Below are 24,181 nucleotides of genomic sequence, written 5' to 3' on the forward strand. Positions count from 1 at the left end.
TATTTAATGATCATTTAAATTGAAATATTAAGTCCTTGTAAAAGATTGTGCAAGAAAATGTCATTTGAATTAGAAAAAACAAATGAGCATTTCACCTTTAATTTTAATTAAAGAAACCTAGTTTCAACTTTCAACTACGAAATTAGAAAAGAAAAAAAAAGACTTACTGTAACTGTCAAAAAAAAAAAAGACTCATTGTAACTACTCTAGAAAATCTTAATGTCTTAATCCGCCACCACTGCATTAACTGTGTTTATCCGCATTTTTTCATTTTTTGTAATACCAAATATCACAATGGCATCATAATCATTTAAAACCTTGGATTCATTCCTAACAAACACTATTGAAAATATATAAAAGTCTGAAGTTGTAACCCAAACCAATCAGGTATTCTGAATTAAATTACATTGCCCTGAATATTGTGTCAGACAACATTCCCCTTTGAATAAGGGTAAGGTTAAGGCACCAGATGAGAGATGGTGCAGATATCACAAGGGGAAAAAAATGGTTTGAAACTGTACACATTTAAAAAAAATGAAAAAAGGGTGAAAAGGTGTCAAGACTCGACTATTATAGGGAAAGGAACAGCCTCTGATGAATACAACAGTTTCCGGAAGCTCTTGTAGAGATGATGAAGCCTTGAGTTGAAAAAAGAAAAATTCCTTATCGAAGGATTTAAGAAGCATCACTGAGTGAGAGAAAAAGAAAATAAAAATTGTTCACTCTGTACTTAATCTATGTGTTGTGGTGAGAATGGTAGTTGTTTGGCTCCTCTCTCCAATGCATCTCTCCACATTCTGTATCTCACCCCAAGCTTGTCGTAGGCTACTGGGAAATTCCATACGTTTGCACCATTGTTCATTCTCTCTTGCTGCCCCACCACTAGCCGTAGATCCTCATTTAAAACCTTTGAAGATGAACATTAAAACACACCAATTAACAGATGTTGGAGAAGACAAAGATGTCATTTATTTAAGGACAAAACTTGCATAATTTGTTTTTTCATGTTCTTGTTATTAGCTTCTCAAATTAAATGATGACATGTGGATTTTCTTTTTTGCAACATATTGCTATCCACATACCATAATTTGAGTTGAGAACTTGATAGTAAAAGCAAAATGAGAACATGATCACATTTGTAAAGTTTTGTCTTTTATTTAACTACTAATAAATAACCAATACTAAAAATTCAAATCATATTGAATTATAGGCAGAATTATGTTTGGTTTTTAAGATTTCCTGTTGGTGTTTATGTATCCTCTGCAAGTTTAATTATCCCAATTTATGAGGATATCTACAACAAAACCTGGTATATCCTTTGAGTTGTATTTTCTTTTTGGGTAAGTCACTTTTTATGTCCTGAAATTGTTAAATGTTATCACATGGGTCCCTGAAGCTAGAGAAAGTCGAAATAAACACCTGAAACTGCCAACTGTTTTATCAAGTCTCTAAATTTAACAAATTACTATCATTTTGATTCCTAATGATGTGATAATATTATCACTAAAGTCAAATGTTGCATGTAACATTTGGAATAACATGATTGGCAGATTGCAGTTATAGGGACTTTATTCTGAATTTCCTTAGTTTCAAGGACTATGACGGCAACGCTTTCAAGGACGAAATAGGCAATTTACCCTTTCTTTTTCCCTTTTGTTCTTCCTCTCTAGTTCAAACATGGTTATCAAACACAGTAAAATATGCATTCATGATTTGAAAAACACTCTACCTGTTCTGCAAAATGCCTCCATAGATATTTCATTAAAGGTATATGCTTAAGCAGAGGAGCAAAATCCAGTGACATTCTGTATAGCAATCTTGTCTTTTGTTTTGAAGATGGTAAGCAGACATGAAGTTGGTGCAGGTGCGTTGAACATTCCCTGGTACTTTGTCCCTCCAGTTTCCCAGGCTTTGAAATTCCAATGGTTGATAGTACCATGCAAGGTGGTCGAAACTCCATATCAATAGGATAGGGATCCCAGTATCCTTGCAGGCCAGATGCAGGTGTCAAAAAATTCACCAAGCTGCAAGTTCAAATTCATGCAAGGAGACTGAGTGAGCTACAAATTTATTGTTTCATAAGATAAAGCTAAGAGCCTAAGACATATAACAAAAATCTGAAGTATTCCATTAATGCGCAAATCAAAATAAAAAGTGTGTTGCACTGATTACATTATGATATTGAACCATTAACCCCAGAAAAATATCACCCTTGAATGCATTTACAATATAATTGTCAATGGAAAAAGGCTTCTTAGAGTGAATTGTTATAACTATTTACTATTTTCAAGAACATGAATCAGTTTAACCTATTGAATCCTCTGCATGATAAAATTCCAACTCTTAATTCTAGAAGTGTATTCTAGAAGCCAAAAACTTCAAACAAATTTGGGGGAAAGGGAAAGAAGTTTTCGATCAATTTGAAATGAGCTAAATTGTAACATCCCCAAAAGGCATTTTGATCCCTTCATCACTGGTTACCCCTTCTGAATGACAATTGCTTTCAGTTTTAATGGTATAAACCAAACAAACCTGGGAACACTCCATCCCTTAGCAAATGTTGAGGTGTGAGTAAAAGGGGCATGTGCAAGATCCAAAAGATTGTCCAAAAGTAAACCGTGTTCAATTGGAAGTTCCATCACAATCTGTAACAAGTGAAGAACCAACAAGTAAGAAAACACAGGTTTCTTTTTCTTTTAATCAATCATATAATTGTAATTCTTTTATTTTGTGCATCGAACACTACCTAAGGGACAGATTATATTCATAACATACCTCAGCATGGATTTCAAATCCAGAAGGAGGTAGTATAGATGGAAGTGTGGCTGCTGGGGGGTCATTGCCAGGCCAAATCCAGATCATTCCCTCCTTTTCAAAGCATGGAACTGACTTTATTTTCACATTTAGCTGTCGAGTAGATGGCATTTTCTCACATTTTCCATCAGTAGTATATTCCCAGCCTGATATCCAACCATTTGAAATTTTAGAGTATGTCAATTTCAGTGTACATAAATCTGTAGGTTGTGTAATGTGAAATTACACCTACATTAGCATCAACAATTACATTTAACTCATTGCTAAGATATAATCATTTGTTTTGGTGACAACTAACCATGGTAGGGACATTGGATACGACCCTCATTTACTGAACCAAGGTGCAGAGGGCAGGCTCTATGTGCACAGGTGTTCTGCACACATCCAGGCTTCCCATCTTTCCCTCGAAAGATAACCCATGGTTCCTCAAAACATTCTATTGGGATCTGAGATAGAAAAGGAGTAACACATTTATGAGAATTTGCATTTAGCTTATGAGTATGTCTATCTTTAATCATATATGACACCCCATTACCCCCTTAAATAAATTGAAAACAACAAAAAGAAAAAGAAGTAATAAAATAGAAAATAACAAAAAAATAGTGAAACATTTTCATTTGCAATAAGTCATAATGTGCCACAAAAAAGGCCTTTTAGGAGCCTACATGGTTATATTCAAATGGGGAGATTAGGATAGAAACCTTAAATTCAGCTCTCCTATAAATGAAAAAATAAAATAGAAGCAATACCGATCAAAATCTGTCAAATGCTCATTTATTTTACTTTGTTATCCAATGAAAGAAAATGTTCTACTTGTTGGGTAATCAACGCTCCCACAAATAAAATTACTCACACCCACAAAGAATCGTAAGAACACAACAAAGATTATAATGTAAATAATAACAAACACAAGAATTTAACGTGGTTCGGCACCTCTTGCCTACGTCCACTGAATCGTCTCAAAAAGTATTTCACTATCACAAAAATGATTACAAGATTATAACCCGTCCCAAATAGTGTATCACTCTACAAACCTGAGTACCCCACTCAATGGTTACAAGAAATGATAATACTCTCATACAAAGCCATTTTTCTCTCAACAAAGTGACTTTGTTTCACAACCTTTCTTCTCGCACACTCTCTCTTCTAGTGTTGGTTTTCTCCACTAATTTTCTTCTCTGTTTATAGTGAAGATTGTCACCAACTATAATAAATAAGCTCTCTTGGAAGTTGAAACAAAAACAACTTCCAATGCATTCATTCAACTAAGATTCATCTAGTAAAATATAATCTTTCACTTTGTATTTAAACCACCTAAACCTTAGTGATAAAAATTCAATTTTCAATATACATGCACCTTATCTTTTGGCTTGAAACTATACACTACTATCATATCATAATGGTTTATAGTTTATTTTTTTATTGAAATAGATGATACAAATATTTTTAAGTATATAATAGATATTTTTTCCAAAAAAAAAAACACTTAGACACATATTGACTTACCATGGTATCATCCTTTAGGTCATTAGAAAAAGCAACAGGATACCAGAAATTCTTCAAATGGGGATGGTATGACTGAACTGGACCCGATACATTCAAGCTTTTCCGTGGCTGCCTTCTCTTTTCTGTAACTAAAGAATTTGCAGAAGTACTGGGAGAAGAGGATGTTTGGGCAACATCAGTCGTGCTTCGATCTTGCAACAGCCTATCATTTACCAATTCTTCCATGTAAGCAAGTTTATCTAAAGCAGTGGTAACCCTTGCTTCAGATATATGAACCTGTTGTTATTCATTAAGTTGAGTAAATATAGTGACAAATTAATAACATATTGACAAGTTTCTGCCAAGTTAGATCAATTAAAAACAACTCGGTTTCAAGTTGCGCTGACTGGTTTGCTACTGCTAAAATTAAATACCTGTGTGTGTGCTTGTGCTAATTCATCCTGCAACTCGGCTAGCTCCTTTTTCAGGGTGCCAATTGATTTATATTCGCGAGCTAGAGGATTAAGAACTTCGACCACCTACACCCATAATTTTTGGAGGTATAAATCAACAAATGGTGGAACATGCATAACTCAGAGTAAAAGGGGTTAGTCAAACAAAAACTATAATGTAGTGACACTCTAATCTCAGTAATCTGATCCAATGGCCAAGTTTATAGATGTCCAATATTCACAAAGGCAAAACATAAAAAAATCCATCACAGTCCATTCTAGCATCAATTTGATTCTATATAACAATAACTTAAATGAAATCAGTTGAAACCTTTTCATGGAGGTGCATGATTGTTAGCACATCTTGCCGAGCTCGCCAATCTAAGTACTGAATATCATGTCTTGCCACTTCTAGTGCTTGAGATATATCCAAAACCTTCCCTTTATTCTGTGGAAACTTAGATCTCGGATCCTCAACATCAAAAAGCGCACCCCATGCATTTTTCTTCTCTTCTTCTCCAAATACAGCAAACACTCTAAATCTACCTTTCAAATCCTGAAATTTGACATGTGACATGTTCCAAAAAATGTTAAAGAGAACAGACCACACTTCTTCAGTTATGTAGGTACCAAAAATTGTAGCCCATACAAATGAGAAGCTTGCAATATGTTAACTACTCATTATCTATTTGAGTTTAATATCTATGCACTAACTGTCATCCAACTACAGATCACCGTTTGAATTACTTTAAGATAATTATTTTAAAAAGAAAAATAGTTATACACTGACAGTGTAAAGAGTTTTACACCGTCATCCAATCACAACCTATCATGCATGGTAAGATTGTTGACTTTTGTGATAAGTACTTTAAAAGTAATATCAATGGTGATTTGTGATTGCATGATAATGTAAAACTATTTTACACCGTCAATATATAGCTAACTCTTATTTTTAAAGTCAACAAACTTCCCATACATGGTAGGTATTGGATGACTTTTTACACTGTAAGTGCATACCCCTTTTTCTCTATTTTCCTTAAGGTTTAAGTGATTAACTATTAACTAATGAAACCTGTAGTAAACAATTTAAATTAAGCTATTATACCAAGCATTTTACTGCAAGCCACAGTTCAGCTAAAAACTAAATCTACATGCCTAATTTTCAAAATTGCATGGACAAAAACAAAAACATAAATAATTAATCTAAAGTAACTAGGATCAACAAATTTCCCTCCATGTCTAGTATGTAACGTACCCCTCCAACTTCCAAGCTCAGCAATTAAACATACACCATTTAGCATCCTAACTTCATGTCATTTAAATAATTAAATTAAACTTTACTTCTACCATTACCTCAAAAAAAAAAAAAAAACACCTAGTAAAGTACAAAACAACACACGTAGAACAAAAACAAAGGTTACCCTTTTGGTGTCAAGCTTCCCAGCTCTAAGAAAAATCGGAAGAGAGAGAGCAGAAGCAGTGGCTATAGCATTCATGGCGGTGAAGAAGTGACACTGAGTGAGAAAAGAAGAGAAACGTTAGAAAACATTGACGAGGGAGATTTATTCTTAAGATTTTTGTTGATAAGAGGTTGGTGTTGCGCGCGATCTCGCTTCGCCTTCCTCGGAGCGCCACGTGGACAACTTCATTTCACACGTGGCACGTGTTTCCTCCACATGCTTTGTTGAGTAGTATCTCGCGGGTGTGGGGCCCACGCGCGTGCCAACTCGGACTGGGAAGATATCTTCTTCTCTATCCTCTCCGCGCTCTGTCTCTTGTCCTTTTTCAAAATTTTGATTTCTAATATAAAGGTGTGGGCATTAATTGTGGCATGAGATTTTTTAGAAGGGACAAGGGGGAAAAGTCCTTATGTTTGTGGTTGGTGCCAAGTGAGATTTGGTTTGGAGTTTCTAAGGTCTAGAAGAAAGTCATGATGTATATATTTTTAGGTAAAATTATTTACTTTTGATCTTCATTACAAAACAAATAAATATTTCATATATATTAAAAAATTAGTTAATTTTATTGAATTATGTTAATTTTAAAAATAAATAAATTATAATCTATTAAAACTTGATATTAAACAAATTTTTTTATTTGGATAATAGAAGACATTTTAAGATAATTTTATTAAATAAATTAATATTAATTAATTGTTTTATATTTGTGACTCAAAAACATATGATTTTTGTTACTTATAATAGAGATAAGAGGGAGTATGTTTGGTCTATTTTGAGCAAAATTATATATTGTTGTAAATCGGTCTTTTACTGGGCCAAACCCAATGGCTAACAATTTGGTGTTATTTTAGGTACCTAACATTATTGTTGGAACACCCAGCAATCAAGGTGAAAGGGCTAAAATGTCCTTCACCTTTTCTCTATAAATAAAAATAAGAGATATGTCCGCACGAGTCACTGTTCATTGTCATTTACGCTCCTCCTCTCCTTCGTTGTTGCTTCTTCTTCCTTGCTTGTTCTTCGTTCCCTATTCTCCCTATCATCCCTATTCTCTGCTATTCATTGTCTTCCGCTTCAAGGGGGTTTGTGATCTTCTCCATTCGCACAACAAGCTTCTTCTTCTTCTTCTTCTTCTTCTTCTTCTTCTTCTTCTTCTTCTTCTTCTTCTTCTTCGTGGTTTCTCATCTTTTTCTTCGTTCATTGGCTTGACGCATTTCTGTTCTCCTTCGAGGTAAGTTGTTCTCTTTATCATTTTCGGTTTGTTTGTGCATTGTTTTGTTGGTTGTTGGTTGTCGATGATGGTAGCTATTTTTGCATTTTTCCGATGACTTTGCGTGAAAATGACATTTTTTTTAACTGTTGGGCATAGAGATTGGCAATCTGTATGACCCATACGGATCAGTAATCCATATGACATTTTTTTGTTTTTTTTTAATTCTATATTTATATTTCTGATTTTTTTTTAATTTGTTTTGTAATGTAATTTTTTTTGTATATTAGCAATAGTTTTAGCAATTTTATAAGTATTGATTTGGTGATATTATTTTATAGTGGTATAAAAACAATACAAAAAAATTAGTTTAATAATTGCATTGGTAAAAACATTATAATAAATATATACAAATTTGGAAATAAAAATATTGTAATATTAAATTTGTTTAACTTTTAAAAAATATTGAAACCAATCTTTAAAAGATATTAACTTTGTTAGTTTAAAAAAATATCGAAACCAATATTTAAAAGATATTAAATTTATTAGTTTTTTAAAATATTATGCAGATAATGGTTAGAGCTAGAGGTTTCAGACGAGCTTTAGGTTGAGTAAGAGGAAAAGCCCTAGGGAGGAGAGAGGTTAGTGACGATGATAATGATGCCCCCCAACGACAAAGGCCTACCGCATCTGCCCGTAGGCAGCAACAAGAGGCACGTGTTGTTGAGGATCCTCCTTACGACTACGGAGGAATTAAACGAAGAGCAGCAATAACCACCTATTGAAGAAGGTGTTACTGATGTTGAGGGTTTTCCAAACGGACCCCATGACACATCAGTTTTGAGAGATTTTGAAAATCACGTTGCTTTGAGAGTTTGGAATGGAAAGGTATATAAATCTTTAAAAACATAAAGCACGTAGCTTAGAACTTGTTATTTTTTTGTTACATGATTGATATTATTATTTCTAGGAACATCCTGAGCTTAAGTTATCTTCCCATGGAAGGAAGATGGCTAAGTTCGACAAGCCTGCTCCAGAGATTGAAGGCCATGTGGCTGTCAGTGGACTAAGTCCTTCGATCGCATGTTCCCTAGATACGGGCGATCGAGGACTTATGTCTGCTATCGTGGAACGCTGGCATAAGGAAACTAGTAGTTTATATTTGCCCGTAATAGAGGTGACTATCATCTTGGATGACGTGGCGTCGTTGTTGCATTTGTCGATCATAGAGGCATTCCATAGCTTCGAGACGCTTCATGTCGATGATGTTGTCTATATGTTGGTAGAATTACTTGAGGTCAACGATGTAAAGGCAAGAGCTGAGACGATTCAATGTCATGACTCTTATGTTTGACTATCTTGGTTGCGAGACCTGTATTAGACGAAAATCAACACATGTCACTGGATCGTAGCAGCGCGAGCGTATTTGTTGCATCTGCTTGGATGCACACTCTTTGTTAACAAGAGTCCCACACACATGCACGTGGTATTCTTGGATGCATTGCATGACTTGACGTAGAGTGGGACTTACGCTTGGGGCGCAAAGAGCACGACGAGGTAGTTTACAGGATATATCACTATGTTACAAGTTAGTTGACATATGAATAAAACATTTTTTCATTGGTGTTGGTTATTATATGTTGTTGCTTATTTTAATGAATATGTTTGCAAAATATTTGTAGTGTTGGATCTATGAGTATTTCCCATCTATTGGTTTTGCCATAGCTGTCGAGGATTATGACGAGCGTAGACCGTGTGCATGCCGATGGACCTCTGGCAAGGTGTTACCCGTGTGGACGTATCGTAGGCATCTAGACATGCTGACCCCTGATGTTGTGTGTTGGATTACATATGGTGACCACCGTTCATTTAGAAAATTTGATGTCATCTCCTTATTTCCCGACCATCTCAGATGGAGGCCCTTGACGGTCATTCATCGACCGGAGAGGGTTGTACGATAGTTTGGATACATCCAGACCATTCTACTACATCTTGTTGCGCCTTCAGCTTCTGTTGAAGAAATGGCTGATAGATGGATGCAGTTCAGTGACTATGTTGCACTTGTGGGGCAAATATCTGTAGTGCCTAGCTAGTGTTCGTCTGATTACTTGGAGTGGTTCTACATGATTTCACATCCATTTATGACTCTGGCATAGCCAGAGGATCCTCCTAGAGTTCTGCCAGTTCAGCAATATGACACATTTGTTGAACCAGATGTGCCTCAGCAACCAAAGGCGACAACGACACATGATGAACCAGACATTGATGTGCATCTTCCTCGACATGCAGTGGTGATATATTTTTTTCGTATTTTGTGTTTGTTGTTTTGTTTTTTATTTTATCACTAACAATTTTTATATTTGTTTTTTTCATTTACTAGGATGGTTATGAAGCAATTGCTACTAAATTGGAAAGGCTACTGAACCTGAGGATCTTAACCGAAGGAACAAAAGCTTATACTGTTGCTGAAGAATGTCTAAGCATCGCTAGAAGCTACATTGGCCAACCAACTATCGGCCACAGATCGAGGCGTAGGCGGTGTATGAATGACCATTGAAGTTTTTTTTTTGCTAATAAGTTATTTTAAATTTTGTGGATAATTTTTTTATTTGGTACATTTATTTATTAACATTGACATTTGGTTAATTTATAAATTTGTTATGTTACTTACAGACACATTGCTAATTATTTTATGCAAATTTTTGTTATCCGTTTATCTTTAATTAGTCGTTAATGTTGATTTGAGGAATAAATTAATTTGTCCTTAACAAATTACGAATGTATGTTTGTTATTTTCAAAGTACTTATTTATGTCCTAACTTTTTTAAGTTATCCTAACAAAGCAACACAATTAGTGGAAATAACATGCATAGTGTAACAAAATGTCAACACAAGTAGTGAAGCAATGACATATCTCATATCCGTAATATTCATCCATTTGTCTATGGTAACCTACATGTAACATACAACAAATAGATGTTATTTAAATTTTATTTTAAGAAAAAAGTGACATAACAATAAACTTATGCACCATAAATAATCTATCAACAAGTAGGGAACACTTTAATTCCTCAAATCTCTCTATGTCACCAAGCAGGTTGATATACTCTTCCAACCAGCTTGTGAGTTCTTTATGCAGATCTTTGCGCACCAATGACCATGAATCTTCACCCATACCCAATAAGGAAGGTATTGCACGATAACCACGGTTACCATTCTCTTTGACATCAATAATGTTTTCAACAGAATCCTAGATGCACGAATGAAATTGATCCAACATTGGAATATTTCATCTCTGTATTGGTTGCTCAGGAAATGATGCACTACGTTTCACAGAAGAATTACTATTTTGCACTAAGTGTAACACATCAACATACTCTCAATAAGACAAATCATGTTTTCTTGACTTTTGTTGTCTGGTTAGCGGTTTTTTTGGAGCACCTTTGGTCCTCACCTTTTTTGGAGGAGGACACATAAAGTTTAGATCAAGATAAGCAATTTCTCGAAGCTTTATCTTCAAATGTACTTTTTCCACAAACATCGAGTTTCTCAAATCGCTTCGATATGGTTCCATCTCCTAAATTATGGTCACCTCAGCCTCACATAACCCTTAATCTGAAAAACTGAGCCTACGCGAAAAATGTGGATTGTCTCTAGTGGTATAGAGCCACCAACATATTTAGACTTCTCACATGTACATGGAAGACCATGGGTAGTCCTCATGGCACATCCACAATGTGAAAGGTTTTTGTTTGCATAAGTTACACACTCATACTCAACAACAATTTCATTTAAAGTGTACCTTGATACCAATGCCAAGTAGTTTTTTGTACAAGGTAACTTTAAACACATGCCCAACGACGTGCGTACTTGTCTCAAAAGATGTTTTAATTTGGGGTGTTGAAGTGTCATCATGTTGTTCATTGGTTCCCAAACATTGCATATGTCATCAATGTTGTTTCGTAGAAGTCTCTTTAATGACCAATGAACACTCTCAACCCTACAAATGAAATATACAACAACGCATATACAACCACAACATTTTCAATTAAGTCAACACTTAAACAAATCAGGACAAACAAAAAACAATATTCATACCTGTTAGTAGTTGTGTTTCCTAGATGCATCACTTTATTAGTCCATGCTTTAACAAATTTTTCTTTGTACGGAATCACCCATGTTTGGCACACATAGTCGACAAACATAGGCCACGGAAAGCAAGCCATTTCAAATTTTTTAAGGTACTCATCAAAATAACTCTCACATAGACAGTCAACCAAACTCCCCCAAGCCTTCATCACATAATTCCATGCATTTTTTTTACCCACCAGCATTTTGCACCTTCCTGCCTTCACATTCTTGTCAATGTGAAATCAACACAACAAGTTTGTAGCATCCGAGAATACAGTTTTCATTGCATTCATCAAAGCCAAATCTTTGTTGGTAACAATAACCCCAAGGAGTGCATCAACTTTCATGAAAAGACCCTGAAACTGCTGTAGAGCCCAAACAACATTATTAAGACGTTCTCCCTCCAAGTAAGCAAAAACAGTGGATAATGTCATTTCTGTTGGTGTAACACCAACAATATCAAGCAATGACATTTTGTACCTATTTGTTTTGTAGATACTGTCAATAAAAAAACAAATTACAAGAATTGATTAATTTGACTGCATCAGGATGACTCTAGAACAAGTCACGTATAACATTTTCATCCTTTAGCCTATAACAGTGAATATATTGATCTTGGTGAAGTAGAATCATGAGTTGTTGCATTTCGGAGTTACTCTCTCTTATGAAAATACTACATATTTTCATTAATATATTCAATTATAAAAAAATAATATTATAATTAAACAAATGACTAATAAATATCATATAAATTCTAATAAATACATCATTCAATTAAATATCAAATTTGTTTAATTATCATTTGTTGTAATAAACATCTAAATATATCATTTAATTAAATATCATATTTGTTTAATTTTCGATCACTGTAATAAACATCTAAATACATCATTCAATTAAATATCATATTTTTTTAATTATTAATTGTTGTAATAAATATCTAAATACATCATTCAATTAAATAACATATTTTTTTTAATTTTCAATCACTGTAATAAACATCTAAATACATCTTTCAATTAAATACCAAATTTGTTTAATTATCAATTGTTGTAATAAACATCTAAATACATCATTCAATTAAATATTGTTGCAACCTACCCTTCAGCAGGACGGCGAGCGAGACTCAAGGGTGCGTCTTCCAAGAAAGGAAAACATGTGGGAGTCTCCACTAACGTTTATTTGAGAAAAACGTTAGAAAAAACCAAAAAAGGGTCTACGAATTTTAAGAATTAAGGTTTGGGAGTTGTTTACGTGCGGGAAAAGGTATTAGCACCCCATGCGCTCGTTACAAGAGACAACAACCTTTAATCGAGTGTGCAAAATCATGACTTCAATATTTATTTTATTTTCCCTTTTATGTTTTTTACTTTTTGTGGTCGACAAGAGAGTGACCCTTGCTCCTACGTATCCTCAAGTGCGATGAGGAACTCAGACCTACGTAGTTTTTAAAAGCAAGAAAATTATGCGTAGGGTTTATTTTAAACTTTTGAAAGGTTTATTTTAACCGATAAAAGTAAAAGAGACCGTTAAGGCGTTGGACCTTGAACTGATTCAAGCGATTTTTATGGATAAAAGCTTGGTTATGTGTTGATTTTAATTTGGGTTTCACTTATTTACTTTCAAACTCATTAAAAGATGACTTGCGAAGTAATTGATCGGTTGAAACTTTATTTTACAATGATAAACCAAGATTACGGCACAAACGATCGGTTGAAATTTTATTTTACAGTGATAAAGTGAACTTACGACACAAATGATCGGTCGAAACTCGCTTTACACAAAGAAATGAGATCACTGATGGTAGAAGAATGAAGATGAAGATGTACAAAGCAACAAAAGGGACCTCTAAGGGTGCATAGAGTGAATTCAAAACTTCAAAATAAAAATTAACCGGTCGATGAACGAAAAACGAAAAAAGAACGATGTAGGAATCGGTCACGAATGCAATTCGGAAGTGCCTCGGCCTCGTTTTTTCTTCTTCTTTCTCCTTCTTCTCCTTAATTTCACTAAATCTTTCAATGTTTGAAAGTTTGAACCCATTACTTCAACCCCCTCAAGCTTATTTATAGGATATGAGGGGAGGAGGTTGAACAACAGCTCGCTCAGGCGAGCTATTGCTTCAACCTGAAGTAACCTTGCTCGCCCAGGTGAGTTGGTTACTGTTGGATCGAGTGGCCTCAGAATAATTAAGAAGGGGGGGTTGAATTAATTATTCCTAAACCTTTACTAATTAAAAATTACTCTTTTAAGGCTTTTACTAAATTGTTAAGAGAATGAGGAGTAGAAGAGAAAACTTAACAGAAAGTAAAAGCGGAAATTAAATGCACAGCGGAAAGTAAAAGAGTAGGGAAGAAGGAAACAAACATACAAGAGTTTTTATACTGGTTCGGCAACAACCCGTGCCTACATCCAGTCCCCAAGCGACCTGCGATCCTTGAGATTTCTTTCAACCTTGTAAAAATCCATTTACAAGCAAAGATCCACAAGGGATGTACCCTCCCTTGTTCTCTTTGAACCTAGTGGATGTACCCTCCACTAGAACTGATCCACAAGAGATGTACCCTCTCTTGTTCTCAGTCAAACCCAAGTAGATGTACCCTCTACTTGTACCACAAAGGATGTACCCTCCAATGTGTTGAGACAAAGATCTCAGGCTGTTAAACATTTGATACTTTGTGAATGGGGATAAAAAAGAATTCTCAGGCGGTTAGTCCTTTGAACACTTTTGTATTAGGGAATGGGAAGAATCAAAAGAATTCTCAGACTGTGTCGTTTTGAATTCTTTGACAAGGGAGAAGGGAGACACAAAAGAATTCAGGCGGTTAGTCCTTTGTTCTTTTGGAGAAGGGAGAAGAGAGACACAAAAAGAATTCAGACGGTTAGTCCTTGGCGAATTCTTTTTGGCAAAGGGAGAAGAGAATGAAAAGATGAATAGCACAAGTTTTCAAGGTTTGGAAAACCAGAAAACTTCAAGAAGAAGTTCAAAGGGATTCAAGGCTTGTAAAGGATTGTAATGAAATGATTGGAAAAATATTCAAGATTGTTGAAATGCAAAACAAAGCCTTGCTTTTATAGACTCTCCATGTCTGGTCAAGAAGACCATTCAGAAGAGTTATAACTTTTAGAAAAACTTAAAACCCTTTTAGAAAAACTTAAAACCCATTTGAAAAAGTCAAAACCTTTTTGAAGAGTTACATCTTTTGATTTTTTCAAAAACAGTCACTGGTAATCGATTACACAAAGCTTTTAAGTGAAAGGATGTGACTCTTCACCTTTGAATTTGAATTTCAACGCTCAAGGGCACTAGTAATCGATTACCAAAACATTGTAATCGATTACAGCCTTTTGAAAATAATTGGAACGTTGTAAATTCAGTTTGAAAACTTTTTCAAACTCATTTTGCTACTAGTAATCGATTACACCAACATGGTAATCGATTACCAGAGAGTAAAAACTCTTTGGTAAAGGTTTTGTCAAAAACTCATGTGCAATTCAAAGTTTTGAAAAAACTTTTTAATACTTATCTTGATTGAGTCTTTTCTTCATTCTTGAATCTTGAGTCTTGAATCTTGATCTTGATTCTTGAGATCTTGAATCTAGAATCTTGATTCTTGATTATAGGCTTTCTTCTTGAGTCTTGAATTCTTCTTGATTCTTGAACTCTTGACTTGTTCTTGATTCACTTGAGTTGTTCTTTGATCTTTGAGTTTTTTGTTCATCACCTTTGTCATAATCTTTTATTGTCATCATTGTTATCATCATAACACCTTTGAATCACATTCACCATGAAGTCTTGCTTCTACAGTTACTTCACCCCTAAGTCTTCTAGTGGCCCAGGCGAGCCAGAGGCTAGCTTGGGCGAGCCAAGGGTCTGAAAAAGCCTCCAAATGACTCTTTTGCCCTCCCTTTTGGGTATTTTTCATATTCCTCTTTGAAACGTCGAAAAACCTTTCGGATTGCACGACAACTGGTGTTAAGAAACTCAATTCGGCTAGCAAGAATCAAAACTTTAGCAAATGATTATCCCCAAACGAAATTAGGGTCTGACAAATATCATATTTGTTTAATTTTCAATCACTATAATATACATCCAAATACATCATTCGATTAAATACCAATTTGTTTGATTAATTATTGTAATAAATATCTAAATACAACATTCAATTAAAAATCAAAATTTGTTTAATTATCAAATTTTGTAAATAAATTAAATGTATAAAACAATTCTAAATAAATTATAATTTTAAAAAAATTCAAAACATACGGATTTTCAATCCGTAGGCAATCCATATGAACAATACGGATTGTTAATCCGTATCAATCATACGGATTGTCAATCCATATGTTTTGAAAAAAAAATACGCACTTTTTCTTTTTCGACGATGAAAAACCTCCGAACTTCACCGTATATCCGTAAACAACGCACGTACACCACCTGCGACAACAAACGCTCACAAAAAGACGCTAATGGAAACAAGTTACACTAAAGGAGTGCGGTTTTACAAAAGAAAAAAAAAAGGCACTTTAGAAATATAGAAACTAATATGTTATTTATAACCAAAAATACCCATAAGAACATTTTTGATATTTTGGAAAACTGTTGGGGGTACCAACAAAAATTCTAGGTGCCCCAAGTAGTTCCCTAACAACTTTGGTGTATCCTTATTTGATGTTCATGTGCATTTTGTGACACACACCAATCGAATTTGTCCACTTCTCTATTTTTTCCACGTAAGTGAGTTGCCTATCTTTAATGTGATTGTTGTCCAACTGAAGGACCTAATTGTAATTTAAAAAAACTTTAATGATAGCCCAAAATTCATTTTAAATTTAAGAGAATATTTGACTTTTCAAGTTATACGTGTTGGAGAGAAGGAGAGAAAACCAAGGAATCATACACACTCAAAATGATGAGATGAATATTATTGAAAACTGAATTACACATTAGACCATTTATATAGTCTAAGTACAGACTTAATCAAACATAACAAACTTAACAAACTCACAATTACACATTATATCTAATATATTCTGAATTACAACTATCACACCCCCTTAATTCAGAATCTCTATAGATGACACTCCAAGCTTGTGTCTCAATACTATGAAACTGTTCACCTTCATGCCTTTTGTGAGAATATCCGCAAGTTGCATTTCAGTACTATAGTACTTCAAGTCAAGCTATTTTTTGCTCACTTTTTCACAAAGAAAGTGAAATCTTGTCTTTATGTGTTTTGACCTTCCGTGTGCTATTGGATTCATGGCCTAGCTGATAGTGGATTTGTTGTCCACATACAATTCAATTGGCCTCTGAATTTCTATCTTCAATTCTTCAAGTACTTAGCCACAGTGCTTGGCATGCAGCATAGCATGCTGCAATGTACTTAGCCTCGCAGGAAGATAATGCCACTACAGGTTATTTCTTTGAACACCAACTTATTGGTGCACCTAGGAACTTGAAGAGATATCCCGTAGTGCTCTTCCTTTCCACTTTGTCTCCACACCAGTCTGAGAAACCCATCAACATAGTTGTAGATTCTGAAATTCCAACCAGGTCTGTGAGAGAGTTTGATTAGAATCCTTAGGAAATAGAACACCATAGTTGAGTGTTCCTCTGAGATATCTCAAAATTCTCTTAGCAGCAGCCCAATGAGAGTCTTTGTGATCAATTGGTTCAATATCTACCAAAAAGGCAAAATGCATAAACTCATTTGCTTTCCTCTTTACTTCTGCCTTCTCTTCATCATCTGCCACTGCAGCTTGCCCAAGGATGTTAGGCATATCAACATGATAATCTTTATACTTCAAAGGCAAGTGCTTATCTCTCTGTGGTTTCTGATGCACAACAGCAGGTTCCTCATGATAATCTTCTGTTTTTGCTGCTTCACTAAGTCCAGTCTCATTGTTCTCTTCTCCAAACAAAGTGCTAATAGTGCACTTCCTCTTCCAGTCCCAGGAGCCATCTTCATCAATCACAACATCTCTACTAATGAAGATCTTGTGAGTTAAAGGATCATACAACCTATAGGCACCAGTTGAATGATATCCAACCAGTATCATAGGTACACTCTTGTCCTGAAGCTTTTTTCTCTTCTCACTAAGCACGTGCTTGAAACATAATGACCCAAACACTCTCAAATGCTTCACTATAGGCTTCCTTCGTGTCCATACTTCTTCATGCACTCTATCTTTTAGCTTCTTTGTGGGACACATATTCAAAATGTATGTTGCAATGGACACTGCTTCTGCCCAAAAATCTGATGGCAAGTACTTCTCTCTTTCAACATACACCTTGCCATGTTCATCATTGTCCTGCTCCTCCTCTCAGCCAAACCATTATTCTGAGGAGTATAGGGAGCAGTGATCTCGTGTATTATACCATGATGAGTACAGAAAGATTCAAAATCATTGGATGTGTACTCTCTTCCACCATCCATTCTAATGATTTTGATTGACTTTCCACTTTGATTTTCACTCAACACTTTGAACTCTTTGAAAACAGAGGGCACTTCACTTTTGGCTTTAATCAGGTATAACCACATCATTCTACTAAACTCATCAATAAAGGTTACAAAATATTTGTTACCTCCAATTGAAGACACTTCCAGTGGGCCACATACAGCAGAGTGAACCACTTCTAGCACTTCATTTGCTCTTGCAGGTTATTCTGATTTGAAAAAGTTCCTGGGTTGCTTGCTTGTCAAGGATCTCTCACAAATCTTATTAGGAACTCTGATCCTGGGCAAGCCCTCAACTAACTTTTGTGACTGAAGTAGATTCAGTCCCTTGAAATTCAAATGCCCAAGTCTTGAATGCCAAAGCCAGCTCTCATCTTCATTGGCAGTTGATGCCTGACACTGCACATCAACATTATTCATGTTCACCTGAAAAGATCTATTTCTAAACAATGTGACTTTAAACACTCTCACATCATTTGGATCTAGAAAATCTAGAAACTTGTTCTTTAAGGATGCTGAAAATCCTTTCTCAAGAAGCTAACCCAAGCTCATCAGGTTACACCTCATATCTGGCACATACATCACCTCTTCTATTACTACAAGGCTTCCATTACTCCTTCTGAAAGCAACATTCCCAATTCCCACACTTTTGATAGTATTGTGATCTGCAAACTTTATAATGCATTTCTTACTATCATCAAGACTCACTAGCCAGCTCAAATTACAAGTCATGTGATTTGAGCAACTAGTGTCCAAATACCATGTTTCTGAATCTCCATTACTGCTAAAGTTGCAGGTGGTTGTCATTAATACAACTGCTTCTCCATCTGAATCACTTTCACTATCATCCTGTTGCTTTGCTTGTGCCATATGAGCCTCATTTTTATTGTATTTCTTCTTCTTCTCTCTTACATCTATACTTCCACATTCATTTGCAAAGTGTCCCCAGCCTTGACAATTGTAGCATCTGATCTTACTCTTGTCAAACTTTCCTTTTCCACCCTTATTACTTGATCCTGGTTCCCTTTTTCTCCCATATGATATTGATTGATCCTGATCAGAATCAGTATGATCATGTTTGCCTTGAAATGAAGAGTTCTTTCCTTCGTGCTTATTGCTCTACCACTTAATATTTCCTCTCTACTTCTTGTTCTTTCCTCCTTGCTTCTGTTTCAAAGCATATAGAGCCTGATCTTGCAATTTTACTGGGCTTTTCTCATTCATTTTTAACTCATGTGCCTCTAAAGAGGCTTGCAGCTCTTCAATTTTCATCTCAGATAAGTCCCTGGCCTCCTCTATTGCAACAACTCTCCCATCAAATCGAGGAGTAAAGGTTCTCATCACTTTCTCGACCAAATCTTGATCTTTGAATTTTTCACCACATTCTTGCATTTGGTTCACAATTATGAGCAATCTTGTGAGATAATCATAGACCCTCTCATTGTCTTCCATTTGGAGGAGCTCATATTGTCTCTTCAAGGTGTTTAACTTCACCTTCTTTAACTTGTCATTACCAAAACAAGCCTTTGCAAGAATGTCCCATGCTTCTTTCAAAGTTGTGGCAGTAGCGATCTTCTCTAAATGTGTAGAATCAACGCATTGATGCAAGAAAAAAAGTGTCTTACAATCCTTCTTCTTTAAATCCTTCAACGCTTGTCTTTGAGCATCTGATGTGGTGGCTTTAGGTTCTTCAACTCCATTTTGAATAACCTCATACACATCCTGAAATCCAAATAGGGCCCTTATTTGCACATTCCATTTGGACAAGTTTTTCCCATCAATAACTGGTAAGTTTCCAGGTATGTGACCATTCATGATGTTGTCTCGATCGATCTTCACAAAAACTCTTCAAGAATTTGCCAAGAATCTTACACAAGATCTGAAATCACATGAATCTTGAGAATCAACACTCAACAAGATCGCTTCACTCACAATCTCACAGCTCTCAACAGTTTACACTTGAAGGATCCTCACAGTGTTTGATTCTCACAATTCTCTCACACTGTTTGCACTCACACTCAGATTTTTCACTCAAGATACCAATTCGGTTGGAGAAAAGGAGAGAAAACCCGAAAATCATACACACTCAAAATGATGAGATGAATATTATTGAAACTGAATTACACATTAGAACATTTATATAGTCTAAGTACAGACTTAATCAAACTTAACAAACTCACAATTACACATTATATCTAATATATTCTGAATTACAACTATCAATACGTGGGTGACAGTTATGTTTGCATTGTAGAAAGATAGCAAAAGCCGTACTTTCTAACTAACTTTAGAGAACCGCAGCTTTGACATTTTTTTTTTCATTTTGAGTGTATTTAAATTTAAATTATAATAGAAATCATATTATTTGTGAATTTTCTCTATAATAATAATTGTGTGGTTATATAATATATATATATATATATATATTACATGCTTGAAGCTTTGATTTTGTGAGGAAGAAAACGGTTCACTTACTAGCTTAGCTTTATTACATTCAAATAACACATATATACATACAGCAAGAAGAGGAGAGAGACAGCTTAACAAGACAAGACATATTGTTGTCTTCTACCATAAGCTAAGCAGGAAATTAGGTAAGATAAAAAAAATAGAAAATACACATAATTCTAACACTCCCCCTCAAGTTGGAGCATATAAATCGTATGCACCAAGCTTGGAGCATATAAACTGAATCTTAGGCCTCCTTAAGGACTTAGTCAAAATATCAGCTGGCTGATCATTAAAATTAATGAACTCAGTGACAATTTCTTTGGACAGTAGCTTCTCTCGGATAAAGTGACAGTCAATCTCTATGTGCTTGGTCCTCTTATGGAAGACTGGATTTGAAGCAATGTGAATAGCAGCCTGATTATCACAGTATAACTTCATTTGCACCACTTTGCAGAACTTTAACTCTTCAAGAATTTGTTTAACCCACATAAGTTCACATGTAACCATAGACCTGTATTCAGCCTCTGCACTGGATTAAGCAACAACAGTTTGTTTCTTACTTTTCCAAGAAATAACATTCCCTCCAATGGAGACACAGTATCCTGATGTGGATCTTCTATCCATGGGACAGTCAGCCCAGTCTGCATCACAATACCCAGATATTTGTGTGTTACCTTTGTCTTCATACAACAATCCTTGTCCCGGAGCTCTCTTTATGTATCTAAGAATACATATAACAACATTCCAATGATCAGCACGGGGATTTTGCATAAATTGGCTCACCACTCCAACAACAAAGGAAATATCAGGTCTTGTAATGGTGAGATAAATTATTTTTCCCACAAGTCTCCTATATCTTTCGGGGTCATGATAAATTTCACTTTGATCTGCCATGAGCTTCAGATTCAGATCCATAGGGCTATCAACAGGTCTACAATTCTGCATGCTTGTCTTCTCCAAAATGTCAAGAGCGTACTTCCTTTGTGAGATCACAACACCATCTCCTGATTGAGCCACCTCAATACCAAGGAAGTACTTCAAATATCCTAGGTCTTTGGTTTGGAAATGATCGAATAAGTGCTCCTTTAGCTGGACAATCTTAGTAGCATCATTCCCTGTAATCACTATATCATCAACATATACTATCAAATAAACACATTTCCCAGGGGATGAATGACAATAAAAAATAGAATGATCAGCTTCACTTCGTTTCAACCTAAAGAGTTGAACAATATGACTGAATTTACCAAATCAAGCCCGAGGAGATTGCTTCAACCCATAGAGGGATCGATGCAGCTTACACACAAGACCATACTCCCCCTGAGCAACAAACCCAGGAGGTTTCTCCATATAGATCTCTTCCTCAAGGTCACCATGAAGGAATGCATTTTTAATATCAAGCTGATAGAGAGGCCAATGACGCATGGCAGCCATAGCAAGAAACAGACGGACAGTAGTGATCTTAGCGATTGGAGAGAAAGTGTCACAATAATCAAGGCCATGTACCTGAGTATAACCTTTATCCACTAAGCGAGCCTTAAGTCGATCAATCTTACCATGAGGCCCAACTTTAACTGCATAAACCCATCTACAACCCACAACCTTCTTGCCAGGAGGAAGGGGAACAAGTTCCCAAGTACCACTATGTTCAAGAGCCTGCATTTCATCAATCATAGCCTGTCGCCATCCAGGATGACTAAGTGCCTCATGAATATTAGAAGGAATAGAATGCGAAGATAGAGAGAAAACAAAGGAAGAATATGAAGGAGACAAACGATGATAACTTAGAAAGTTATAGATAAGATGAGGATTACGAGAGGATCTAGTACCTTTGCGGATGGCAATGGGCCAGTCCGAATCAGAGGGATGAGAAGTAGCAGGATCTATGGCTTGTGGATTGATTGAAGGAGGAGGAGAAGCTTCAGATACTGTAGAACCAACCGGTTGTGTCTTGCATTGATATGTAAGAAGTGGTGGAGGAGCAACTTCAGGTGGATGTGGTGGAGAAGATGGAACTTCATTGACATCTGGGTTTGAGGTACCTAGAGGACATGAAGAGGGAATCGAAAGAACATTCTAGATGGAAGAAGAATGGTCCGTAGATGATGGAAAGAAAGGTGTGTCTTCAAAGAAGATTACATCTGCAGACATATAGTATCGCCTGGTAGATGGAGAGTAGCATTTGTAACCCTTTTGAAGACGAGAGTAACCTAAAAAAACACACTTGATTGCTCGGGCAGAAAGTTTATCTAAACCAAGGGAAAGATTATGGACAAAACAAGTACAACCAAACACTTTAGGTGGAACATGGAATAAGTGGTCATGAGGGAAAATGATTGAGTGAGGAATTTGATTCTCAAGGGAAAGAGGAAGGCATTCTGTTAATTAAGAAACAAGCAGTAAGCACCGCGTCCCCCCAATGGTGTGAAAGAACTTGATAGGCTAACACTAGTGATCATGCGGTGTCAAGGAGATGACAATTTTTCCTTTCTGCTATACCATTTTGTTGTGGTGTGTGGGGACATGTAGATTGATGTAGAATTCCTTTTGAAGATAAAAAAGAAGAGAAATCATGAGAGAAATACTTTTTGGCATTGTCACTTATGAAAATCTTAATTGTTTTTCCAAATTGGTTTTCAATTTCATTGAGAAAGGACATGAAGATAGGCAAAAGTTCAGATCTGTCTTTCATTAAATAGACCCAAGTACATCTAGAAAATTCATTAATAAAAGTTACAAAATATCGAAAACCAAAAGATGTAACACGACTTGGTCCCCAAATATCAGAATGAATGGTAGAGAAAGCTGAATTACATCTTTGAACAGTTTGTGGAAATGATGACCTAACATGTTTTCCTAGTTGACAAGATTCACATTCTAAGACTTGAAGATTCTTCAGACTAGGGACCATCATTTTTAGTTTTGGTAGACTTGGGTGACCTAGACGATCATGCAAAAGTTTGGGATTTGAAGTTGCTGAACAGGAGACAGAAAAGTTGGACTTAAAGTAGTAAAGTCCTCATGATTCACGTCCTTCTCCAATCAGTCGACCCGTGCCATGTTCCTGGATAACAAAAGAATTAGCGGTAAAGGTTACTGAGCAATTTAATGAACGAGTTAACTAACTCAATGAAATTAAATTATAGGGACACTGTGGAAGAAACAAAACAGAATCCAACTTCAATGAGGAAGATAAAGATACTTGACCACTCCCTTGAGCTGCAACTTTGGAACCATTAGCTACAGTAACAAGATGAGGAATTTTTGGAAAAGAAATGGATGTAAAAGAGGACTTGTTACCAGAAATATGATCAGAGGCACCTGAATCAAGTATCCAAGAACTGGGACTGTCAATAGATTGAGAAATACATGTTGTTGAATAACATGGTACAGAGGAAGATGAAGTCTGGCTGCTGGATTTCTCGGATTTCAGCTTCAGATACTCCTGATACTCTGTATCAGAGAACTTAGACTCTGATTTTTCTGTCTGAGCTACCTGAGCTACTTTGACAGGGAAGCCATGCAGGGAGTAACAATTCTCTTGAGTGTGGCCCATCCTCTTGCAATATGTGCATTGAGGACATCCACTCCTTCCACCACGGCCTCCTCTATTGTTGCGACCTCCTCCTCTTCCACGAGATGCAACCATGGCTGATGTTTCCTCAACTTCAGCTAAATTTTCTTCTTTCAGAGCTTAAGGCACGCGAAGAAGTCTAG

The 24,181-nt window shown here is 35.7% G+C and overlaps 2 protein-coding genes across 2 annotated transcripts; both read right to left on the bottom strand.

Moving 5' to 3' along the window:
- Window positions 1-370: 370 nt before the first annotated feature.
- LOC100805998 (chlorophyllide a oxygenase, chloroplastic) lies at window positions 371-6,331 on the bottom strand. The gene is made up of 9 exons (XM_003542999.4): window positions 6,173-6,331; window positions 5,083-5,307; window positions 4,734-4,838; window positions 4,321-4,596; window positions 3,113-3,260; window positions 2,776-2,960; window positions 2,533-2,645; window positions 1,730-2,024; window positions 371-907 (listed from the first exon to the last, which is right to left on the bottom strand). The coding sequence occupies exons 1-9, from the start codon at window positions 6,245-6,247 to the stop codon at window positions 731-733; spliced, it is 1,599 nt and encodes a 532-aa protein (XP_003543047.1). The 5' UTR covers window positions 6,248-6,331; the 3' UTR covers window positions 371-730.
- Window positions 6,332-18,550: 12,219 nt separating this feature from the next.
- LOC106795624 (uncharacterized) lies at window positions 18,551-18,883 on the bottom strand. The gene has a single exon (XM_014766222.1). It carries the CDS (start codon window positions 18,881-18,883, stop codon window positions 18,551-18,553), a length of 333 nt encoding a protein of 110 aa, XP_014621708.1.
- Between the last annotated feature and the right edge of the window lie 5,298 nt (window positions 18,884-24,181).

This window comes from Glycine max, chromosome 13 (assembly GCF_000004515.6).
Source record: "Glycine max cultivar Williams 82 chromosome 13, Glycine_max_v4.0, whole genome shotgun sequence".
Taxonomy (NCBI): Eukaryota; Viridiplantae; Streptophyta; class Magnoliopsida; order Fabales; family Fabaceae; genus Glycine; species Glycine max.